The 21445-nt window shown below is 46.9% G+C and overlaps 1 protein-coding gene across 1 annotated transcript; it reads right to left on the reverse strand.

Moving 5' to 3' along the window:
• Nucleotides 1–618: 618 nt before the first annotated feature.
• Nucleotides 619–20037, reverse strand: LOC311225725 (G-protein coupled receptor family C group 6 member A-like; the record flags this gene model as incomplete). The annotated part of the gene is made up of 6 exons (XM_084311119.1): nucleotides 619–2026; nucleotides 2376–2490; nucleotides 2603–2812; nucleotides 18005–18814; nucleotides 19468–19774; nucleotides 19868–20037. The coding sequence occupies 6 exons, from the start codon at nucleotides 20035–20037 to the stop codon at nucleotides 1092–1094; spliced, it is 2547 nt and encodes an 848-aa protein (XP_084167245.1). The 3' UTR covers nucleotides 619–1091.
• Nucleotides 20038–21445: the final 1408 nt, after the last annotated feature.

Here is a 21445-nt window from a genome sequence, read left to right on the forward strand (position 1 = left end):
CTCAATGTGTATGTGTTAGTCTAAACTCTAGACTCTAAAGGAACATATTCTGATTTGAAAAAAAGTATACATGGCTTGAGATAATTCTAGGAATTTGAAGAACAATATGACACCTGAGCCATCTTGTCAGGTTTATCTCCACATCCCTCCTGCTACCCCCATGCACGGTGCTAAAGCTGGAGATCAGTCTCTTCCTGTGCTGGGATCTGCACAGCAGAAATACTGTACAGCTCAGACAGAGACACCTTGCAAGCTTGCAAAATGCACCCCAAGCTATATGGGCCCCCCTCCCCCCATATGGTAACCCAGTCCCTCTCAGAGCATTAATCACACACAAGCAGAGCAGACACTGGTTTAGAGGTCACAGGTCATATGGTTTTGTCTGCCATTGTGCTCAGGAATCTTGCAAACTTGACACTTGCGCCAGATTTATGATTCTGAAGAATATATATATTTAATTTCCCCCAAAAAAGTTTTTATTATGCAACAGCTCTACAATATAATACAAATACACACAGGAAGCAATACAAACTATGTATAGTATTAATGCACAATAAAAGTGTATTGAAAAACCTTATATAAAGTATCTGCAGTCACTTAATGTTTTTGCTTGTGTTCCTCAGCATTGACATAATTCACACGTAATTGGCCTCATTTAGATTTATGCAACACAAGAGCCATCACACCAAGCGGGGAAATAATACAAGATTACATGATCTGATTCTGTCTCATTTCACACTAACCAAGCACACTATCATCTGCCTGCCCAAACCACATATCTGAAAAAGCATATTTAAATCCTTTCATACAGTTTATCATGTTGTGAAACAATTAGGAAGATATTTGTAAGGCACTACCTGTGATTTCCAAGAGGAATGTTTAGGGCCCCCATTGTCCTCCACTAGCATTGTAACAAATGCTAACAATTCTACTTCCATGATCTCAATAACAAGTGCCACCCGCCATTTAGGTGGACAGACATTACTCCCGATTTGTACCGAATCCCTTTGACTTCCATCAAACAATGCTCCCAATAAGTATATTATCGCCGTTTCAACCTCATGGGGCCTCCATCAGGATGTCACAGACGCCTACGATTTCACAACAGCGATACCCTTTTGCTCGTAATGCTTCTTGATGTATTCTGTGATGGCGCTTTCGTTGTTGATCTCCTTCCTGAACAGGATGATGTAGCACTTGGGGGCAAAGTGACAACAGAGGATGCTGTAACTGGACACGAGGATGGCGGCGGCTTCGATGGCCCGTGGGTATTTCCCCGATGTGTTGGTGTACACGGGGATGAAGATGATCCACATCACCAGGAACAGGAGCATGCTGACGGTGATCAAGCTGGCGTTTTTATACAGATCCGGCAGCCTTTTCCCTTTGAAGGCAAACAGGAAACAGACGGCGGCCAGCAGAGCGACGTAGCCCACCATGCCGCCGAAGAACCAGTTGGAGCCCTTGCTGCACTCCACCAGGATGACGTTGTTGTTGCCGCTCTCGGCACTCGGGACAGGGCGGGGGGGCCGGTAGGTCATCCATGACACGCACACGGCCAGTTGGACGCCAAAGCAGAGGGCCACCACAGCCACGGGCTGGTTGAGCCTCTTCAGCCAACCTCCCCGCTTCTGGTCGAAGGTGAAGCACACGTAGATCTGTAAAAGGTTGGCCAGGATGCAAGCGACGCACAGGGTGAATGCCATGCCGAACAGAGGCAAGCCCGCCAGGCAGGACGCCTTAGTGGGTTTCCCAAAGAACGTGTAGACAGAGGAGAAGCAGACCAGCAAGGACAGCAGCTCCAAGAAACACAGGCAGCCTCCGATGGCCTTCACGATGGGGGTCTTCCGGTGGACAGCGAACAAAATAGTCACCACAATGGTGGCAACAAACGCCAAATTTCCAAAGGAGGCCAAAACGATCACAAAGGGATCAGACCATTTGAGGAATGTGATGGTTTTATTTAAACACATGTCCTTCTTGGAAGAGGTGTACTTGTCCTCGTCACATGGCACACACGGCTGCCCTGTAGGGATAGATGTGCCGTTATAAATTCATAAAGATGAGAACTAGTTTTCATTATTAATGATCATATGGGCATTTTGAGAATAGCAGTGTGCCCAACCATGGCCTTTTACTGTAGAAAGTTATGCGTGCCATTATTGAGGAACTATCAAACCACAGACTTTGATCCCCCTCCGAGTGTAGCCACCAACATCACACACAGGTATTTGTTTCCACGACAGACAGATTAAAAACCTGCACTACATTTGTAAAAGCTACACTACATCATGTTTAGTCCTTGCAAAAGAGATGCTAAAATAATTTATTGTCTACAAACACTGTTATTTTGTATAAAACTAAAAACCACTTACACCCTCCGAGAGAAAAATGTCCCTTTTTGCATGGTCGACATGTTTTGCAGCAGCCTTGGTCATCGTTCAGCTCATGCCCCGGCGCACATGTTTTAGAGCAGTTGTGAACAGTCACCTAGAGGAACAAAACAGGGCCAGCTGAAGAGTTGGGACATATCACACCCAAGATATCTTGATATTTTGGGAAGGGACTGCAAAAAAAATATATACTGAAATTTTGACATCACCGTCACGTTGCGCATTTTATCAATGAGATTGGAGTTCAGGATTTTGATATGTCCAGGTGGCAAATACTCTCCAATTGTCTCTATGCGATGGCCTGAACTGTCCATGACCCACTCTAATATGTCATATCCTATATTGGGGTCTCCATTAGAATCAATGTATAGCGTGGTGTTGCCCAAAGTGTAGTTGACTTGCTTGAGCTCCAGAAGAAGCTGGGGAGAGAAGAAAAATGATGTGAGCAAATACATTTTATCAGGACATTCAGTGAAATGACAGTAGGCATTTACCAAGGAGGCACGTACAGTATGTGTATCCAACAATTCATTTCATCATAAAACTATTTTGGAAATGAATCAGACTTGAAGCAGTACAATTAAGCTGAAAGCCAGGGTGGGATGGATCTAAAACATGAATGGAAATGTTTTTTCTTTTCTTTGGGGACAAGAAGTGTTCTATTTGTCACTTGAACTCTATTATATAATTTTTTTTGCTCCATTAATCCAGTGTCACACAGACAACTATACATGCAATTTAGAGTGCGAAGAACCTCGTAGACTTGCAATGTCTGTCACTCACTCACTCCCTTGGTAATGGGGACCTTTTTTCATCAACATCATATCATAGGCAGAACTCCCGATACAACCGATGAGGTACTCAAAAAACTGAGCGCCCTCCAACCTAACATGGCCACTGGCCATGACAACATCCCCTCCAAATTCCTCAGAGACTCAGCAGCCGCCATCACCCCAGTCATCACACACATAATAAACCTCTCCATAAAACAGGGACACGTCCCCAAGGACTTCAAAATTGCGAGAGTGACCCCTCTGCACAAAAAGGGCAGCAAATTAGACCCAGGCAACTACTGCCCTGTTTCTATTCTTACCTCCATCTCGAAAGTCATGGAGAAAATTGTCTACGAACAGGTCGAAAAGTACCTGGCGGAAAAAAATCTAATCTACGAATTCCAATCTGGCTTCAGAACATCCCACTCCACTGACACATGCCTTCTCTATTTGAATGACCACATCAAACAAGAGGTGGACACGGGCAAATACTGCGGCATGGTCATGCTGGACCTACAAAAGGCCTTCGACACTGTCAATCACTCCATTCTGATTGACAAGCTAAAAGCAATTGGTTTTGGTAGTTTATCAGTGAGCTGGATGCAATCCTACCTGGAGGGGAGAGAACAGATGGTGGAGGTAAACGGTACTCTATCCCCCCCTCACAGTGAGCTGTGGTGTTCCACAAGGAAGCATACTAGGACCGCTACTGTTCCTAATTTATGCAAATGACATGTCGTCAGCTTGTGACTGCAACTTGTTCTTGTTCACGGACGACTCAGCCCTGCTGGTCTCTGACAAGAACAAGTTACAGGTTGAAAGAACCCTCAGCTCTGAACTCGGCAGAATCTGCACCTGGCTAGCTGATAACAAACTATCATTACACCTGGGTAAAACAGAGTCCATTCTCTTTGGATCAAATAACAAACTCAGCAAGACCGACGGCTTCTCAGTTACAGTGGGTGACAATATTGTCACAAGGAAAGATGAAATTACATACCTAGGTTCCATCCTAGAGGTAAATCTTTCCTGTGACAAAATGGCATCCAAGGTAATAAAAAAAAGTCAACCAACGAACTAGATTCTTGTACCGGATCTCCTCTCTGGTAAACAAGAATACCCTGAAGACTCTGGCAGGAGCACTCATTCAAGGGTACTACGACTATGCTTGCACCTCATGGTACCAAAGCACCTCAAAGGCGCTAAAAACAAGATTACAAACATCACAAAACAAACTGGTCAGACTTCTACTTGACCTTACCCCTAGAACCCACCTCACCCCTGCCCACTTTGACAACCTAGGATGGCTTAGAGTAGACAACAGAGTACAGCAAGTTGCAATGGGCCTGGTCTACAAGATACACTATACGACTAAGGTACCCATGTACATGTCAAAATACTTCCCAAAGGTCAGTGTATACCACGACCACAACACCAGAGGAAGCTCAACAAATCATGTTAAACCCAGATTCGGCTCAAACAAGGGACTAAACACGTTTCGCAATTATGCCACATCAATGTGGAACGCCCTACCCAAAGCTGTAAAGGAATGTGAATCCCTACCCACATTCAAAACCGCTCTTAAAGAGCACCTACGGGAGGCTGCAATTCGAAACTGGCCACTGTAAATGTCCAAACCCCCCCACCCCCACCTAATAGACAGTCTCCTCCCCACCGCATGTATATATTCTCTCCCCGCCATATGTATATTTCTCTCCCACCCACCCACCCCCTCCAAATGTATAGTCCCCTCCCCATCATATGTATATACTCTGTCAGGACCTATGGGTAACAGTACTGTATATTTGAATATCGTATATGTCACAAATGTAACAGTACTAAATACCTGTATGTCATGTATGTTGTGTATGTCATAAATGTCACTATGAATTGAAAATGGGGGACCCTGATGTAAACAAGACAAACGTCTTTCTCTGGTCTGCATCCCCTTAACAATTGTGTGTATTGAGCCGTACTGTATTGTACCCATTCTGCAATCTGTTAAATAACGTTTTCATTCATTCATTCATCCAATTTGCGCATGCATCATTTGAGTTGAATTCATAGCTTTCAAAACATGAAATAGGCACGTAATTTAGTGTTGACTACTCTTTGCTGCAGTGAGAATTAGAGCCGGGTCGGATCTTTGGTGTTCAAAGCACTTTTATACCTGGTTATACTGTTATTTCACTCCATTGTCTTTCCACAGGAAAAACTCCAGGGACATTCTGGATGAAAGCATTTGACTAGGCAGAGGTAACCAAATGCATGGATAGGTTGGCAGCATGGTATTTTGTGTATTGATTGATTGAAAACTTTATTAACAGATTGCAGAATGGGTACAATACAGTACGGCTCAATACAAACAACTGCTACCAGGATGCAGACCAGAAAAAGACTTTCGTCTTGTTTACATCAGGGTCCTCCATTTTTAATTCATCAGGACATTTATGACATACAAGACATACAAATATACAGTAGTGTAAGAAAAGAAAAAAGATCATAAGAAAAATATATCGGAAGGGGAAGAAACTGTACATTGGAGGGGGTTGGGTGGGTGGGGGGGATTTAGACATTTACCGGGGCCAGTTTCTAATTCCAGCCACCCGTAGGTGCTCTTTGAGAGCGGTTTTGAAGGAGGGTAGGGATTCACATTATTTTATGGCTGTGGGTAGGGCGTTCCACATTATTGTGGCATAATTGGGAAACGTGTTTAGTCCCTTGTTTGAGCCGAATCTGGGTTGAACATGATTTGTGGAACTCCCTCTGGTGTTGTGGTCGTGGAATTCACTGACCTTTGGGAAGTATTTCAACATGTACATGGGTGTCACAGTCCCAGACTGAGCCCTGCATGGTTGGGGCAGTGGGGACAAGATGAACAGTGGTCTCCTGCCGCGCTCTAGCGGGCACCGCCAGATGGTGCAGTCCATTATATTGTTGTGGTTAAATGTAATTGATTTGATTTCCTCGTTCATGTTGTCCTGGGCTCTTCCTTCCCTTGTTTGATGTCGTTCTCCTGTCTGGTTGTTTGTGTGTGATATTGCTTTTTGTGTCTAGTTTGGTGTTTATTTGATTCTGTGTTTTGGCCTGGCCTTGCCAGGTGTTGCTTATTATAATTAGTTTTTGTATTTAAGTGTGGGTCTGTCCTCACTTCCTTGTGGCGTCATTACCTCTGTTACCCCTGTTCCTGTTTACATCGTCCTTGCCCTGTTGTTGTGTTCTGCTAAGTAAGTGTGTTGTTAGTAATCCGTTTTGTTGCACTTTGATTTTCGTGTTCTCAGTTCGATTTTTACTCAGTGCCAGCTCGGCTGTGCCTTTCGTTGTTATTTTGTAACGTGCCTTCGCCCGTCTTTATGTTTGTTTATTTATCAGCTTTGTTGTGAAGGGCCAGATTAAACCGAATATATATATTTATTTATATATATATATTTAATTGTATTTGTATATTCTCTAATATTCCCTGATATCCCTTGTATATTCCTTGTACAATATGCATTGAATATCCATTCTAGCCTACTGAACATCCCATAATAGTCTCCATTCTACTATTGGTCGAGACCTTGGTGCCAGGCTGCCATACCCCTCAGACCCAGTTCAAACGTACCGCTCAACATGTACGAACAAGTCCTAGTTCCGCGTAGGAATCTGGCTACCGCACCACTAATGGGACTATTTGTTCATAGTGCGTATATATACTGCGCTACTAAAGTAGGACTTCCTTTTCAGTCCAGTTTCTTACCCTCCAATAGAGTCACAGACGTAAAGCCTCCCCGCGACGCCACGTGTGGGAGTAAGGTCAAGTTCGGCCTCCTATCGGTATTGAGACATCGTGTATATTAATATTTGAATAGTCATATTTGGCACTATATCGTCGAGTTGGACGTAGTCTATTAAGCTAATAATAGTCTGTTAATATATAGTGCTTCGTGCGGTGAGAATACTACCGTGGTCAGTACCCCATCGTTTCGGGCAGAAAACTGGCTGCTTATCCAGGGTGGTTGACCCCACGTGAAGCTGCACCCGAGGAGCCCCAGAGCCGACGAGCGAGTGGACCTGTATACCGGATTATTCTACCGACGACAGCCCGCCTTCCCAGGCACGGATTATGCTTTGTATACGTTGATTATTCCATGGATAAAGACCCCCGACACTGCCGTGTGTTGGAACCCCCCCCCCCCTGGAGAGGACGCAAGGTGAGGAGACGCTCTGCAAGACGAGGTCGCTTCACGTCTCTCCTCCGTGGACCGGAGGACGCCGGCCCACAAAGAGTCCATCTGCTTTCATCTGTGGTCCAAGGATCGCCGGCGCATTGAACGGCACTACAGTGTGTTCACCTGGGATACCCTTGGCCGGACGAGGCAGCCGGATTCTACCCCCCCCCCCCTTCCTACTCCTGTCGGCTTACAAGCGACCGGATTAACCCCCCCTAGTGTATCCAGTCTATAATCATTAAAGTATCATTGCTTTTATTCCTTAACTATTCCAGGTCGTATATGTACCACCTGCGCCTTCAGAGATTGGACATTCTCTATTGATATACCAACGAATACTCTTGCCATAAAAGTGCATACTAATTCCCATTCATAAATGTGATTGATTTGATTAAGTGCTTGCTCTACACACCATCGCTGTGTAGAAATAAAGACCTATTTCTAATTCGTACATTTGTGTTGGATCCGTTTCATCTACGTGACAGTGTTCATCATAATATATTTATGCCGTGTACTGGGTGGCCGAATATTAAGTACAAAGGTAGTGGTAGTAAGTATCATATCTAGTAATACAGTCAGGGAATTGTACCCCTCAGTTAAAATTGGTCCTTCGAGCCGGAGGGTAATTAGTGTAATATTAATATAGTGTTATTAATATTGAAATGGCCTATGATGAACACTCCACAAAACGATCCTCCTAACCAACGCCCGCAGCGCGAACGACGGCTCCCTCAGTACTTAGAGGCTTACGCTGTCAGTCAACAACCTAGTCTTCTACTAACAGTAAACGCGGTAAAACTAGAAAGTAAAAGTATGTCTAACCCCAACGCCCAGACTACCCCGACCATAGAGGCCCCTACGGGTTCTAATGTAACTGACCAAGTTCACGGTGGGGACCAGTGGGAACCAGACATGACTTCACACCCCGCCAGTACTGAAGAAGTAGTCCCCGATGAGTCCCGGGAGGAATACAACGCTACCGAGAGAGAACTCGGCACGGAAGAAGACGGGGAGAGCACCGTGGAGATAGAGCTCCAAGGCTCCGCAAGGAGTACCCCGAGGGAAGGCTCCCCTATACAACCGCCTTCCCCCAGCGAGGCAGAGAGGACCCTACAGCAGGCCTTCCTCATCAGCCTGAACGCCGCTGCTGAACGCGACCGACTGCAGATCCAGCAGCGGAGCGAAGAAGAGCATATACGTCTAGAAATAAGACGCATTCAGAGGGAAGAGAATGTGGCCCGAGACCGAGCAGACAGCCAGCGAGCAGCTGCTGGTGCTCTACGGGACGCAGAGCGCGACAGACAGCAAGCGCAACTAATAGAACAGCTGATCAGACGGACAACACCCTCTCCCTCCGCCAGAGGCTCCAGGAACTCGTCTAGACACACCTCCAGGGCGGCATCCCCTAGCCGAGTAAACAACCCTGAACTTGACCAACAGACGAGGTCTATACCCCCCACAGACCACCTCCCCCCACCGGTCCAAGCGAGACCTAGCAACCGGGAAGGAGCAGCATATCCTGTGGAGAGGCTAAACCAGAGACTACAAGCACTGGATGACCTAACTGAAGACGAAGAGGAAGAGGAGGAGAACCACGCCCGACGACAGCACAGTACTCTACCGGACCAGGAGGTCCGGTACAGCCCAGGCTATACTCCCGCGGAGCTGCGCTACAGACCCCCGACTCTATACCCGGGTGAGCACGACGCACGACCCGCACCGAGGAACAGCACCTGGACAAGCGGGCCATGGTACACTGCCGGTACCAGCCCATACCAAGGAGCGGGAGGAGACTCGCCTAGGAGGCCTCTCCCCCAACGCTCGCCGATGTATCCACAGTCAGCGTCATACATTGGCACGCCTATGGTACCCGACTTCACCCAAGAGAACCGGGCCCAGTATACAGAACTCCGCATGTGTCTGGAGACCATGTTGGTGGATGTATTGGATGAACGCCATAAATACGCCATCCTACTGAAGCACTTAAAGGTACCCCGCGCACATAATATAGCGCTCGCCTACGCGACTTCCACCACCCCATACACAGCAGCGCTGGTAGCATTGGACCAGAGGTATGGGCGCATATGGGATTACGTGATCCAGGAGATCCGACACATCGACCGCTTACCCCCAGCAATAGACAATCGAGCACTGGACGACCTGTCCATCAGAGTGCAGTCCCTGGTAGGGATGTTGGGAGCGCAGAGAGAGAAGGGGAGGCATGAACTTTACGCCAACTCAAATGTGGAAAGGATCTTGGAGAAGCTGCCGCCCGCTCGACAGGAGCGTTTTAGGCGACAGAGAGATCACCGAGACCCGAATGGCCCCGAACCGAACCTCCTCGATCTAGCAGACTTCCTGGCGAGAGAAGTCAGCAGCCTACGGCTAGATACATTCGGACGGAGCACCCCTGGCTCCAGAGAAGGAACCAGACGACTAAATGATGGAAGAAGATCGGTGACTGTGATGCACCAATCGGAGTCAGTACCGAGCAGCAGGAGCCACAGTACCCCCTCCAGAACGGAGAAGTGGAAGATAGTGTGCCCCTACTGTGAGAAAGAACACTGGCTAGCGCAATGTGACTCCTTCCCCAAGCTGAACGCGGAGGAAGCAAGTCAATGGATAAACTCCAACAAGCGCTGTTTTCGCTGTGCGCGCTCACACATGGCAGCCGAATGCCGCTTAAAGAAAAGGTGCACCAAGTGCGATGGAGCCCATCTGGACATACTTCACGACAGTAACAGACGGCGCCCTTCACCCGCACCATCCAGCAGCAAAGCGAGCGTCATGTACATCGATCCCGCCAGCAGCAGTGGAGCCCGAGTACTCCTAAAAGTAGTGCGTGTGACACTAAGCTACCAGAATAAAGTCCTGGACACTTACGCCGTCCTCGATGACGGGTCAGAGAAGACCCTTCTGCTCGCCTCCGCTGCGGCCCAGCTAGGGCTGCGGGGAAGCGAAACCCAAATGACAATTCGGACAATAAGACGAGATTTGAAGACGATAAAGGGCGAGAATGTCTCATTCTCTATCGCAGCAAGCGGCCAGCCTGAGCGACGGTACCAGATTACAGACGCTTTCACCAGCCAAGAAATAGGACTGTCGCGGTACACATACCCCGTCGCCAAGCTGATGGAGAAATATGCACATCTGCGCAAGTTACCGATCCCGCTCATAGACAATGCTATGCCGACCCTGTTGATAGGCTCCGACCATGCAGACCTCATTGTCCCGATAGACCGGGTTCATACCGGACCCCGAGGCTGTCCTGCAGCAGTCGAGACCCGTTTGGGATGGACTCTCCAAGGCCCGCTCGCCAAATCTCTCAACCGAAGTACAGCCACTAGATGTCTCCACTCCCGAGTCACAGAGGGAGAAACCGCACTCCTGCAACACGTAGAGCGGCTATGGACCTTGGAACAAATGCCCTTTAAGAACGGAAAGAAAGACATTCGCTCTAAAGATGACATTTACGCCATTCACCTCCTCGAGACAGGGACCAAGAGAGTCCCGGTCAACGGCGTGTTGAGATACGCCACGCCACTCCTGCGGCGAGAAGGAATGCCTACTTTCCACGCCAAGACAGACGCCACAGAACGGTACCTGCTGAACACGGAGCGGCGCTTAGCCAAGAACCCCGCCCAAGAGAGTGTATACCGCGCTGAGATTGAGAAGCTCATCACAGCGGGACACGTCACAAAGATGGACATTAAAGAGGCTGACCAGACCACTGAATCGTGGTACGTGCCTCACCACAAGGTCCATCACAACGGTAAAGACCGCATAGTATTTAACTGCAGCTACCAGATCGGATCCCAAAATCTGAATAAAGAGTTACTGCCCGGTCCCACACTCGGCCCCTCCCTACTCGGCGTTCTACTCCGCTTCCGCCAGGAAAAGGTGGCCATCAGCGGGGACATTAAAGGAATGTTCCTGCAGGTGAGATTAGTAGAGGAGGACAAGCCCCTGTTACGGTTCCTATGGAGAGAGAAGCCAGGAGATGAGCACCCAGCCATCTACCAATGGGAAGTCCTCCCCTTCGGAACGACGTGCAGCCCCTGCTGTGCTACATTTGCACTACAGAAACATGTAGCAGAGGACCCAGCAGCGGACGAAGAGGTCCGACACAGCGTAAAGAACAGCTTCTACGTAGACAACTGTCTACAAAGCCTTTCAACCCAGGAAGAAGCCGAGGCTCTCCTGATTAAACTCCGCGCCTCATTGATCAAAGGCGGCTTTGATCTCAGGCAGTGGGCCAGCAGCAATCCGCAAGTACTGCGCAGCCTCTCCTCCGAGGACAAGGCAGCCAGCAGCGAGACCTGGATGGCTACAATCCCGGGAGAAGCCCAGGAGATGACCCTGGGATTGGTGTGGCGATTCAAAACAGATTCGCTTCACTACAGACACAAGCCCCTGACTACGGAGCAGGGAAGGCCGGCGGCGGCGCCGACCACCAGACGGAGTGTGTACACAACACTCGCCCGACAATATGACCCGCTAGGATGTATTCTACCGTACACCACCAGGGCAAAAATGATTGTACGAGCATTGTGGGACAAGGACCAGGGCTGGGACGACCCCATTCCCGCACACCTTGCATCCACCTGGAGAGAGTGGGAGATGGAGCTCCACTCACTCCCAGGCGTTAATATGCGCCGAAGCTACTTCCCACCCACGGTGAGGCCAGAGACATGTAATTAAGCATTACATCACACGCAGGAGTGGTTTGTGACCAATAAACCATGCCTAGGGGTGGTCGTTAGGCCCGAGGCGCAGCCGAGGGTCGTTAGACCCCCCTAGGCATGGTTTATTGGTCACAAACCACGACTGCACGTGGTGTAAAGCTTTTATACAACTGCCAGATTCATCCAACCTTATTTCTATACAATAAACACACATTAATCGAAGATTTATTGAAAAAACCATCCGCCAGAAAAAGTTGTTCCCACAACTACAAAAAAGACAAGTTGCCTCCATGTGGAAGCAGCTTGAAGTGCATCCAACCAAACTAACACATCCAACTGTGTATTATTGGAATGATTGAGAGAAGTTGCCTCATGTGGAAGCAGCTTGAAGTGCATCCAACCAACTAACACATCCAACTGTGTATTATTGGAATGATTGATTGAAAATTTTATTACCAGATGCAGAATGGGTACAATACAGTACGGCTCAATACACACAATTGTTAAGGGAATGCAGACCTACTTTCCATAGAACTTCATTATTAGATGCTTCTATATAAAGTAGGTAAAACAAATTAAAACGTTTTCTTTGCCCTATAGGAAAAAAACGTTTTCTTCGCCCTATTTTTTTATTTATTTCTTTTAGCCTAAACTTAACCAGTTGGAAACCAGGGGTACAGTAATAAAATTAGCAATCAACCAATCAATCAATTCAATAGACCATGCTCACTTAAAACAGCGCTGCTTCTCTCTCAGTCTGACTCCCCCGCTGTTGCAGACAGGAGTGTGTGTGTGTGTGTGTGTGTGCGTGTGTGTGTGTGTGTGTGTGTGTGTCACAGTGTGTGTGTGTGCGTGCGTGTGTGTGTGTATGTGTGTGTGTGTGTGTGTGTGTGTGTATGTGTGTGTGTGTGTTTGTGGGTACGCCAGCGTCGGACAGTGTGAGAGAGAACGCTGCAGTCAGTAGAAAGAAGGAAGTAGAAATTTAAATCAATCAATTAATCTATCAATCAAACCGCGATTTTTCTTTTGTTCTAGATTGACTCAAGACCCATCAATTACATCATCCAACATTGTTTAAAGGGCTAACACATTCCCCTTGACAGAATCGCTTCATATTTAGTCGTTATGGTGCTTTCAACATAACCATTTGTTGTCCGCGATCTTGTTTTCTCCCGGAGTGAGCCGGGGAGGGTTATGTGATTCGGTTGTGGGCGGGTCCTGAGCCCAGGACCGTGGATTGTTGCCAATAAAGACGTGTGAATGGCCAATCAGAATCGAGAAATTTGCATGCCGTTGTATAAAATGGACTTACACGTCTTCAGTGACGCCTCAGAGGTCGCATACGGATCAGTAGCCTACTTGCGGGCCCAAGAAAGGGGGGGAGAGATCTACACAGCATTTGTCCTCGCCCGCTCGAGAATAGCCCCACGCAAGCAACAATCTATCCCACGTCTAGAGCTCTGCGCAGCCCTAGCCGGAGCGCACCTAGCCACGCTCATCCAACGTGAGCTCACCATACCGGTGTCTAGAACAATCCTGTGGTCAGATTCCACGACAGTACTCGCCTGGATCCAATCGGACTCATGCAAGTACAAAGTCTTCGTGGGAGTCAGAGTCACCGAGATTCAAGACTTAACCGAAGAGTTAACCGGAGAAACAGAGTGGCGCTACGTTGATACAAAACAGAACCCAGCTGACGTCATCACCCGGGGGATGCCCCTGGATGACCTCACCCGTCGCAATGTCTACAGTGACGGCCCAGCATTCCTAAAGCTCCCGGAAGGAGAGTGGCCCACGCCTATCCCGAGGGAAGCCAGTCAGGAGGAGGCTGAGAATAAGAAGCCTGTGTTCTGTTGATTGAGCACTGTTATCTCCGCAGACCCCAACACACTCCTGATGGGGCGGCTAGATCCCGCGTTACCCCAGACAATGTACCGGCCTGAAGAAGCGAGCGGCCGACGAATGTGGAGGTACAGTCAAGTATTAGCCGACAAGTTTTGGAGCAGTTTCCTACTGCACTACCTACCGTCTCTACAGACCCGCCAGAAGTGGGTAAAGGAGAGAGACAATTTGACAGAAGGAACAGTCGTCATGATTATTGATCAATCACTGCCCAGAGCTATGTGGCCGGCCGGCCGCGTAAGCAAAGTGATCACCGGTGCCGACGGCAAGGTCCGAGCAGCTGAAGTGCTCGTCCAGGGTCGCACTTACACCCGTCCCGTGGCGAGGCTCATAGAACTGCCCCGACTCCCAGACACAATCGATGATGACCATGACCCTATAACCCTATGACTTTGTGAAGTTGACTGACCCCTACAGCAAACCCTTATGTGTAAATAGACAACGCGATTAATCTGTCTCTGTTTAACTGATTAGGTCTGGGACCAATCAGGGGGTGGCTGTTGTGAAGGGCCAGATTAAACCGAATATATATATTTATTTATATATATATATTTAATTGTATTTGTATATTCTCTAATATTCCCTGATATCCCTTGTATATTCCTTGTACAATATGCATTGAATATCCATTCTAGCCTACTGAACATCCCATAATAGTCTCCATTCTACTATTGGTCGAGACCTTGGTGCCAGGCTGCCATACCCCTCAGACCCAGTTCAAACGTACCGCTCAACATGTACGAACAAGTCCTAGTTCCGCGTAGGAATCTGGCTACCGCACCACTAATGGGACTATTTGTTCATAGTGCGTATATATACTGCGCTACTAAAGTAGGACTTCCTTTTCAGTCCAGTTTCTTACCCTCCAATAGAGTCACAGACGTAAAGCCTCCCCGCGACGCCACGTGTGGGAGTAAGGTCAAGTTCGGCCTCCTATCGGTATTGAGACATCGTGTATATTAATATTTGAATATTTGGCACTATATCGTCGAGTTGGACGTAGTCTATTAAGCTAATAATAGTCTGTTAATATATAGTGCTTTGTGCGGTGAGAATACTACCGTGGTCAGTACCCCATCGTTTCGGGCAGAAAACTGGCTGCTTATCCAGGGTGGTTGACCCCACGTGAAGCTGCACCCGAGGAGCCCCAGAGCCGACGAGCGAGTGGACCTGTATACCGGATTATTCTACCGACGACAGCCCGCCTTCCCAGGCACGGATTATGCTTTGTATACGTTGATTATTCCATGGATAAAGACCCCCGACACTGCCGTGTGTTGGAACCCCCCCCCCCCTGGAGAGGACGCAAGGTGAGGAGACGCTCTGCAAGACGAGGTCGCTTCACGTCTCTCCTCCGTGGACCGGAGGACGCCGGCCCACAAAGAGTCCATCTGCTTTCATCTGTGGTCCAAGGATCGCCGGCGCATTGAACGGCACTACAGTGGGTTCACCTGGGATACCCTTGGCCGGACGAGGCAGCCGGATTCTACCCCCCCCCCCCTTCCTACTCCTGTCGGCTTACAAGCGACCGGATTAACCCCCCCTAGTGTATCCAGTCTATAATCATTAAAGTATCATTGCTTTTATTCCTTAACTATTCCAGGTCGTATATGTACCACCTGCGCCTTCAGAGATTGGACATTCTCTATTGATATACCAACGAATACTCTTGCCATAAAAGTGCATACTAATTCCCATTCATAAATGTGATTGATTTGATTAAGTGCTTGCTCTACACACCATCGCTGTGTAGAAATAAAGACCTATTTCTAATTCGTACATTTGTGTTGGATCCGTTTCATCTACGTGACAGTGTTCATCATAATATATTTATGCCGTGTACTGGGTGGCCGAATATTAAGTACAAAGGTAGTGGTAGTAAGTATCATATCTAGTAATACAGTCAGGGAATTGTACCCCTCAGTTACAAGCTTCTTTACTTTTGTTTTGGTCTTATGACCTATTATCGCTCTCGTGGTTCTTATATTAAAAAGAGCAGTGTTTGTGAAGAGCAAACGTCCGTCTCCATCTCCTCCTTCCACTCCATTCCGCATATTGGGTTCTCCTCTCCTTCCCTTAGTTGCCACCCCCTCGTAACACATGGGTATCTTGTCAAAATGGATAGGGGTAAGGTGGGTTTTAGGAGTAAGGCCAAGCAGTAGTCTGACCAGTTTGTTTTGTGATGTTTGTAGCCTTGTTTTTAGGGCCTTTGAAGTGCTTTGGTACCATGAGGTGCAAGCATAGTCGTAATACCCTTGAATGAGTGCTCCTGTTAAGAGTCTTCAAGGTATTCTTGTTTACCAGAGAGGAGATCCGGTACAGGAATCTTGTTCGTTGGTTGACTTTTTTTTATTACATTGGTTGCCATTTTGTCGGCAGGAAAGATTTGCCTCTAGGATGGAACCCAGGTAGGTAATTTCCTTGTGACAATATTGTCACCCACTGTAACAGAGAAGCCGTTGGCCTTGCTGAGTTTGCTATTTGATCCAAAGAGAATCGATTCTGTTTTACCCAGGTGTTATGATAGTTTGTTATCAGCGAGCCAGGTGCAGATTCTGACGAGTTCAGAGCTGAGAGCTTTTTCAAGTCAGAGACCAGCAGGGCTGAGTCGTCCGCGAACAGGAACAAGTTGCAGTCACAAGCTGATGACATGTCATTTGCATAAATTAGGAACAGTAAAGGTCCTAGTATGCTTCCTTGTGGAACACAACAGCTCACTGGGAGGGGGGAGACACAGTGTACCGTTCACCTCCACCATCTGTTCTCTCCCCTCCAGGTAGGATTGCATCCAGCTCACTGATGAACTATCAAAACCAATTGCTTTTAGCTTATCAATCAGAATGGAGTGATTGACAGTGTCGAAAGCCTTTTGGAGGTGCAGCATGACCATGCCGCAGTATTTGCCTGCGTCCCCCTCATGTTTGATGTGGTCGTTCAAATAGAGAAGGCATGCGTCAGTGGAATAGGATGTTCTGAAGCCAGATTGGAATTAGTAGATTCGCTTTTTTCCCCGCAAGGTACTTTCCGACCTGTTCGTAGAATTTTTTTTCCATAACTTTTGAGATGGAGGTAAGAATAGAAACAGGGCGGTAGTTGCCTGGGTCTAATTTGCTGCCTTTTTTGTGCAGGGGGGTCACTCTCGCAATTTTGAAATCTTTGAAGTCCCTGTTTTATGGAGAGCTTTATTATGTGGGTGATGACTGGGGTGATGGTGGCTGCTGAGTCTCTGAGGAATTTGGAGGGGATATTGTCATGGCCAGTGGCCTTGTTAGGTTGGAGGGCGCTCAGTTTTTTTAACACCTCATCAGTTACCATTTCGAGTTTGAAGTAGTCTTTGCGAACCCCTAGGTTTTTGTAGAAGGCTAGGATGTGTTCTACACCAAAATGCCCAGAGTGGGAGGGTAGTTTATTAACCAGTGTTGTGGCTATGTTTGTAAAGAATATGTTTAAGTAATTGGCCACATCCAGCTTGTCTGTGATGAGTGTTTTCTGTCTTTATGTTGATGTTTGTAAATCTGGTTTTCAGTTTTTTACTGAATGTATGATGAATGCGCCACATCTATGACACTTTGTGTCCACAAACACGTTTCATGGTAGTTGCGTAAGGTGTTGAGTGTCAGATGCAACTCAGTTGCATGTACCCAAGTTGCATGTACGTATAAGTTGCTTGTGTAACACCAGCCTGTATGATTGTATGCTGCCGTCTCAGAGTGCTTGTTGCGTTCAGCTGCAGGCAGCAACCAGATTTCTCACCCCCTTGAAATGAATAGATGAAGATCTTAGCTCATCGTTTGATTTTAAGAGTGTGGTCGTGTATTTAATTCAAAGCTTATTAACCCTTTCACTACCACACTATAGAAAGTTAACCCTTTCACTACCACACTACAAATGGTTAACCCTTTCACTACCACTACAGGTTAACCTTTCACTACCACACTATAGACGGTTAACCTTTCACTACCACACTACACAAGGTTAACCTTTCACTACCACACTACAGACGGTTAACAGAAAGGGTTAATGAGTTGGCTTTATTGTACCTCCCAGGCTTTATAATTGGCATCACGTTCACACATTTCACTGTTGCACTTCAGCAAGCTTCTCAGACCCTCAGCGATGATGTTCACAGCTAAGTAGATATTGTACGATTCATCCCGGTCAATTAACTTCAACAACTCTGTTGTATTCAGACATTGCAATTGATCACACTTGGACCCAGGTCCACTGTCTGTCAGTGGGGAGTCATTCTCTTGTGAGCATCTGGAACAGGTTGGACACTGAGGTTGTCGCCAGAGGGGGTTAGTCATTTCGTTGCCCAATTTGGTGACATAACCCTCAAAACCAGGCACCGTATTTCCCTTGGGGCCGAATCCGAAGACCCGTCCGATCTTCTGAAGACCCGGCAGTCCCAAGATCATCCTGGATGTGGACCACGCATCGCTGGCGACCCAGGTTCTGTTGAGGCTCAGCCGAATGGCCTCTTCCATGATGATCTGAATGTTGGCATCCTTTGTGAACAGGACGATGGCCTCTGCAGTTGAACGGCTGATCTCGTTCATCAGCGCAGCCAGCTTGTCACGGGTGTCCGTCTCATTTGCAGAAAAGTAAACGGGCAGGATCTCCTTGAAGTCAACGCACACATGCGTGTTTGTGAAGAGGTCGATCAGGCCTTCAGCGCCGTACCTGCCGTACTCATCGTCACTCCCTACAACACCCACTGTCTGCCAGTTGAACTTGTTCACCAGTTCAGCGATGGCCATGGTCTGAATCACATCACTAGGAATCGTTCGCAGGAAAGAGGGGAAGTTGAACTTCTCACTGAGTGCCTTGCTTGTCGATCCATAACTTATCTGTTGCCGGCAAACAAAAACAAAATTAGTGTGTTGAAGTGATTCCTCATTTATGCAGGAAGACTCCAGCATTTTGGGGAATACACTTCTCCATCTCCCCCTGAGTCAGACAAAAAGATTGATATCAGTCTCATCTCTGTGTGTCCAGTAGCCCCAGAGAGAGGTCCAGGTGCACGCTAGCCTAGTTTAGCACAATGACTGGAAGCGGTAGGGAGCAGCTAGCCTAGCTCCATCAAAAGTGAAGAAATACAACAACTCCAAAACTGACGAACAGAGATGAAATTGAGATCAATCACCATGTCTGATTCTGCAGAAGATGACAAATATGTGTATTTCCCAAAATATTGGGAGTGTTCCTTTAAGCAAGAAATCGGAGAGAGAACCCTCAAATTTGTGATGTCATCAGGATGTAAAACTGCTCCATAGACAATGAATGGGGCTCTGACATTGGGTTTGTGTGAGCTCTTATACCCAAATTAGTTTAAATTCAGTTCCAGGCCTGTTACCAATACTAGAATCTAAACTTAATTTTGGTGTGAGAAAATGTTTTGGGGTTCCAGAAAGTCAGTGCCCCATTCATTGTCTGTGGAACAGCATAGACATCCCCATTTAAACAAATAAAGAAAAAAATAATTCCAACTAAGTAAACACACCTGAGATACGGATTGCAGCCCAAATATTCGTGCGACACTTATGGACACCTCTGAATACCTCTCACCAATCACCACTTTAGCACGTGGTTCAGGTAAAACAGGGCCATTCTGTCCAAGCCATGAACAGTCCTCTGGACCTGGTTTGCCTTTCAACAGCTTGAGCGCTGCTCTGATGGCGATGGAAGCATCCCCGCAGGTGTCATATATGTCATACCCAATTGTTATGTTGGGCAACATTCTACGCTGGTTTATTTCTTGGATGGCAAATATCATCACTTGAGTCCGTAGGAACATCTGGACATCATAACTACACAGATCAAGGAAAGAGACTAGTTAGAATCTCCAAATTCGCTGACTTTGCATGCCACTCGCTACCAGCATCTGCAAGGTCGATACTTACTAGATGCAGGAGATGTTGGGAGGCGTCCCGACTCTAGTCGCCTGTAAGTGGATCGGGAAAAGTCCGCCGATGATGATGTCCCCCGGAGAATACGCATGCAGCTGATGGGCCCCGGGCGAATAAGAGCAAAGGGGCCGTATACAGCTTAGAAACAGTAGCAACAGCCACATTGTAAACACATTCAAGGTGAAAACACCAGACAGTCTACCGTCTAACCGTTAGTTCCAGGGGAAGAACTGGAATAATAGCAGGCACAATAGGGGAAGTCAGGTTGGCGTTTGCATTAATGTGGTAGGTGTCTATGCAAAACTTCCTTTTACTGAAAAAAACCTTCTTTACAGCATTGTGTAAACTAGGTGATTCGTATTCTTCCTTGCTGTTTCTCTGAAGAGTGGGATCAATGGAGATGCCTAAAATAAATTCATACTTTTGCGGTCTGTCTTGATGGCCATACTCCATGGACTTGAGTTCTCTCTATTGGGAACAGATTATCCCCTCGCCTCAACCTAAAATAAATGATATACTTATGATACTAGGGGCGACAGTGGCTCGGGAGGTAGAGCAGTCGTCTGGTAATCCAGATGTTCCCGGTTCGATTCCTGCTCCTCCCAGGCAGTGTTTTGAAGTGTCCTTGAGCAAGACACTTAACCCCTAATTGCTCCCGATGAGCAGGTTGGCACCTTGCATGGTTGCCCCTGCCACCGGGGTGTGAATGTGTGAATGAATGTGAGGAACAAATTGTAAAGCGCTTTGGATAAAAATGCTATATAAATGCAGTCCATTTACTTAAATTATTTAAATATATATGTACAGCCTAATGTTAGCTGATGAGCATTGGTTACTAGTATTTCAAAAACAAAGATACATCCTCCAAAATGTTTCTATTTTGGAACATGGTAGGCGTCTCATCTTGGGATTATACTCTTCATAGGCCTATACAGTAAGTGTATACAGAATGAGATTATATATATATACACACACACCATAATTTGTGTTTCAAAGTTATATATATATATAACAGTACAGTAGACGCACTATAGGATCCATTTTGGCTGTACTGTTCACACTAAATGAGATGATGGAATAATGGATTATTTTGGTGACTGTATGGGCCCCAGCATCCCTAGTATGTAATTGCATCCGTATGCCACTAGAGGTCAGAACTGTGCAATTTGTAAGGAAACCTCTGTGGCAACATCATGATTAAAAAAACAACCAAAAATGGGGTTCCATGCAAATGTCATGCTAATGTGGTTTTGCGACTCTTGGGTCACCCTCACCCAAGGATCTTTTTTTGCCCATCAACTCCTAAAAAAAGAGCTAAAACATTTACATAGATAGACAATCTTGCTATACCACATTATATGTGTTTTGGGATCAGGAATTCCAAGGGTCACATACTTTTTTGGATTTGAGGTCAGGAAGCATACTAGGTCCGCTACTGTTCCTAATTTATGTAAATGACATGTCGTCAGCTTGTGACTGCAACTTGTTCCTGTTTGCGGACGACTCAGCCCTGCTGGTCTCTGACAAGAACAAGTTACAGGTTGAAAAAACCCTCAGCTCAGAACTAGGCAA

This window comes from Notolepis coatsorum (assembly GCF_963971535.1).
Source record: "Notolepis coatsorum genome assembly, chromosome: 3".
NCBI lineage: Eukaryota > Metazoa > Chordata > Actinopteri > Aulopiformes > Paralepididae > Notolepis > Notolepis coatsorum.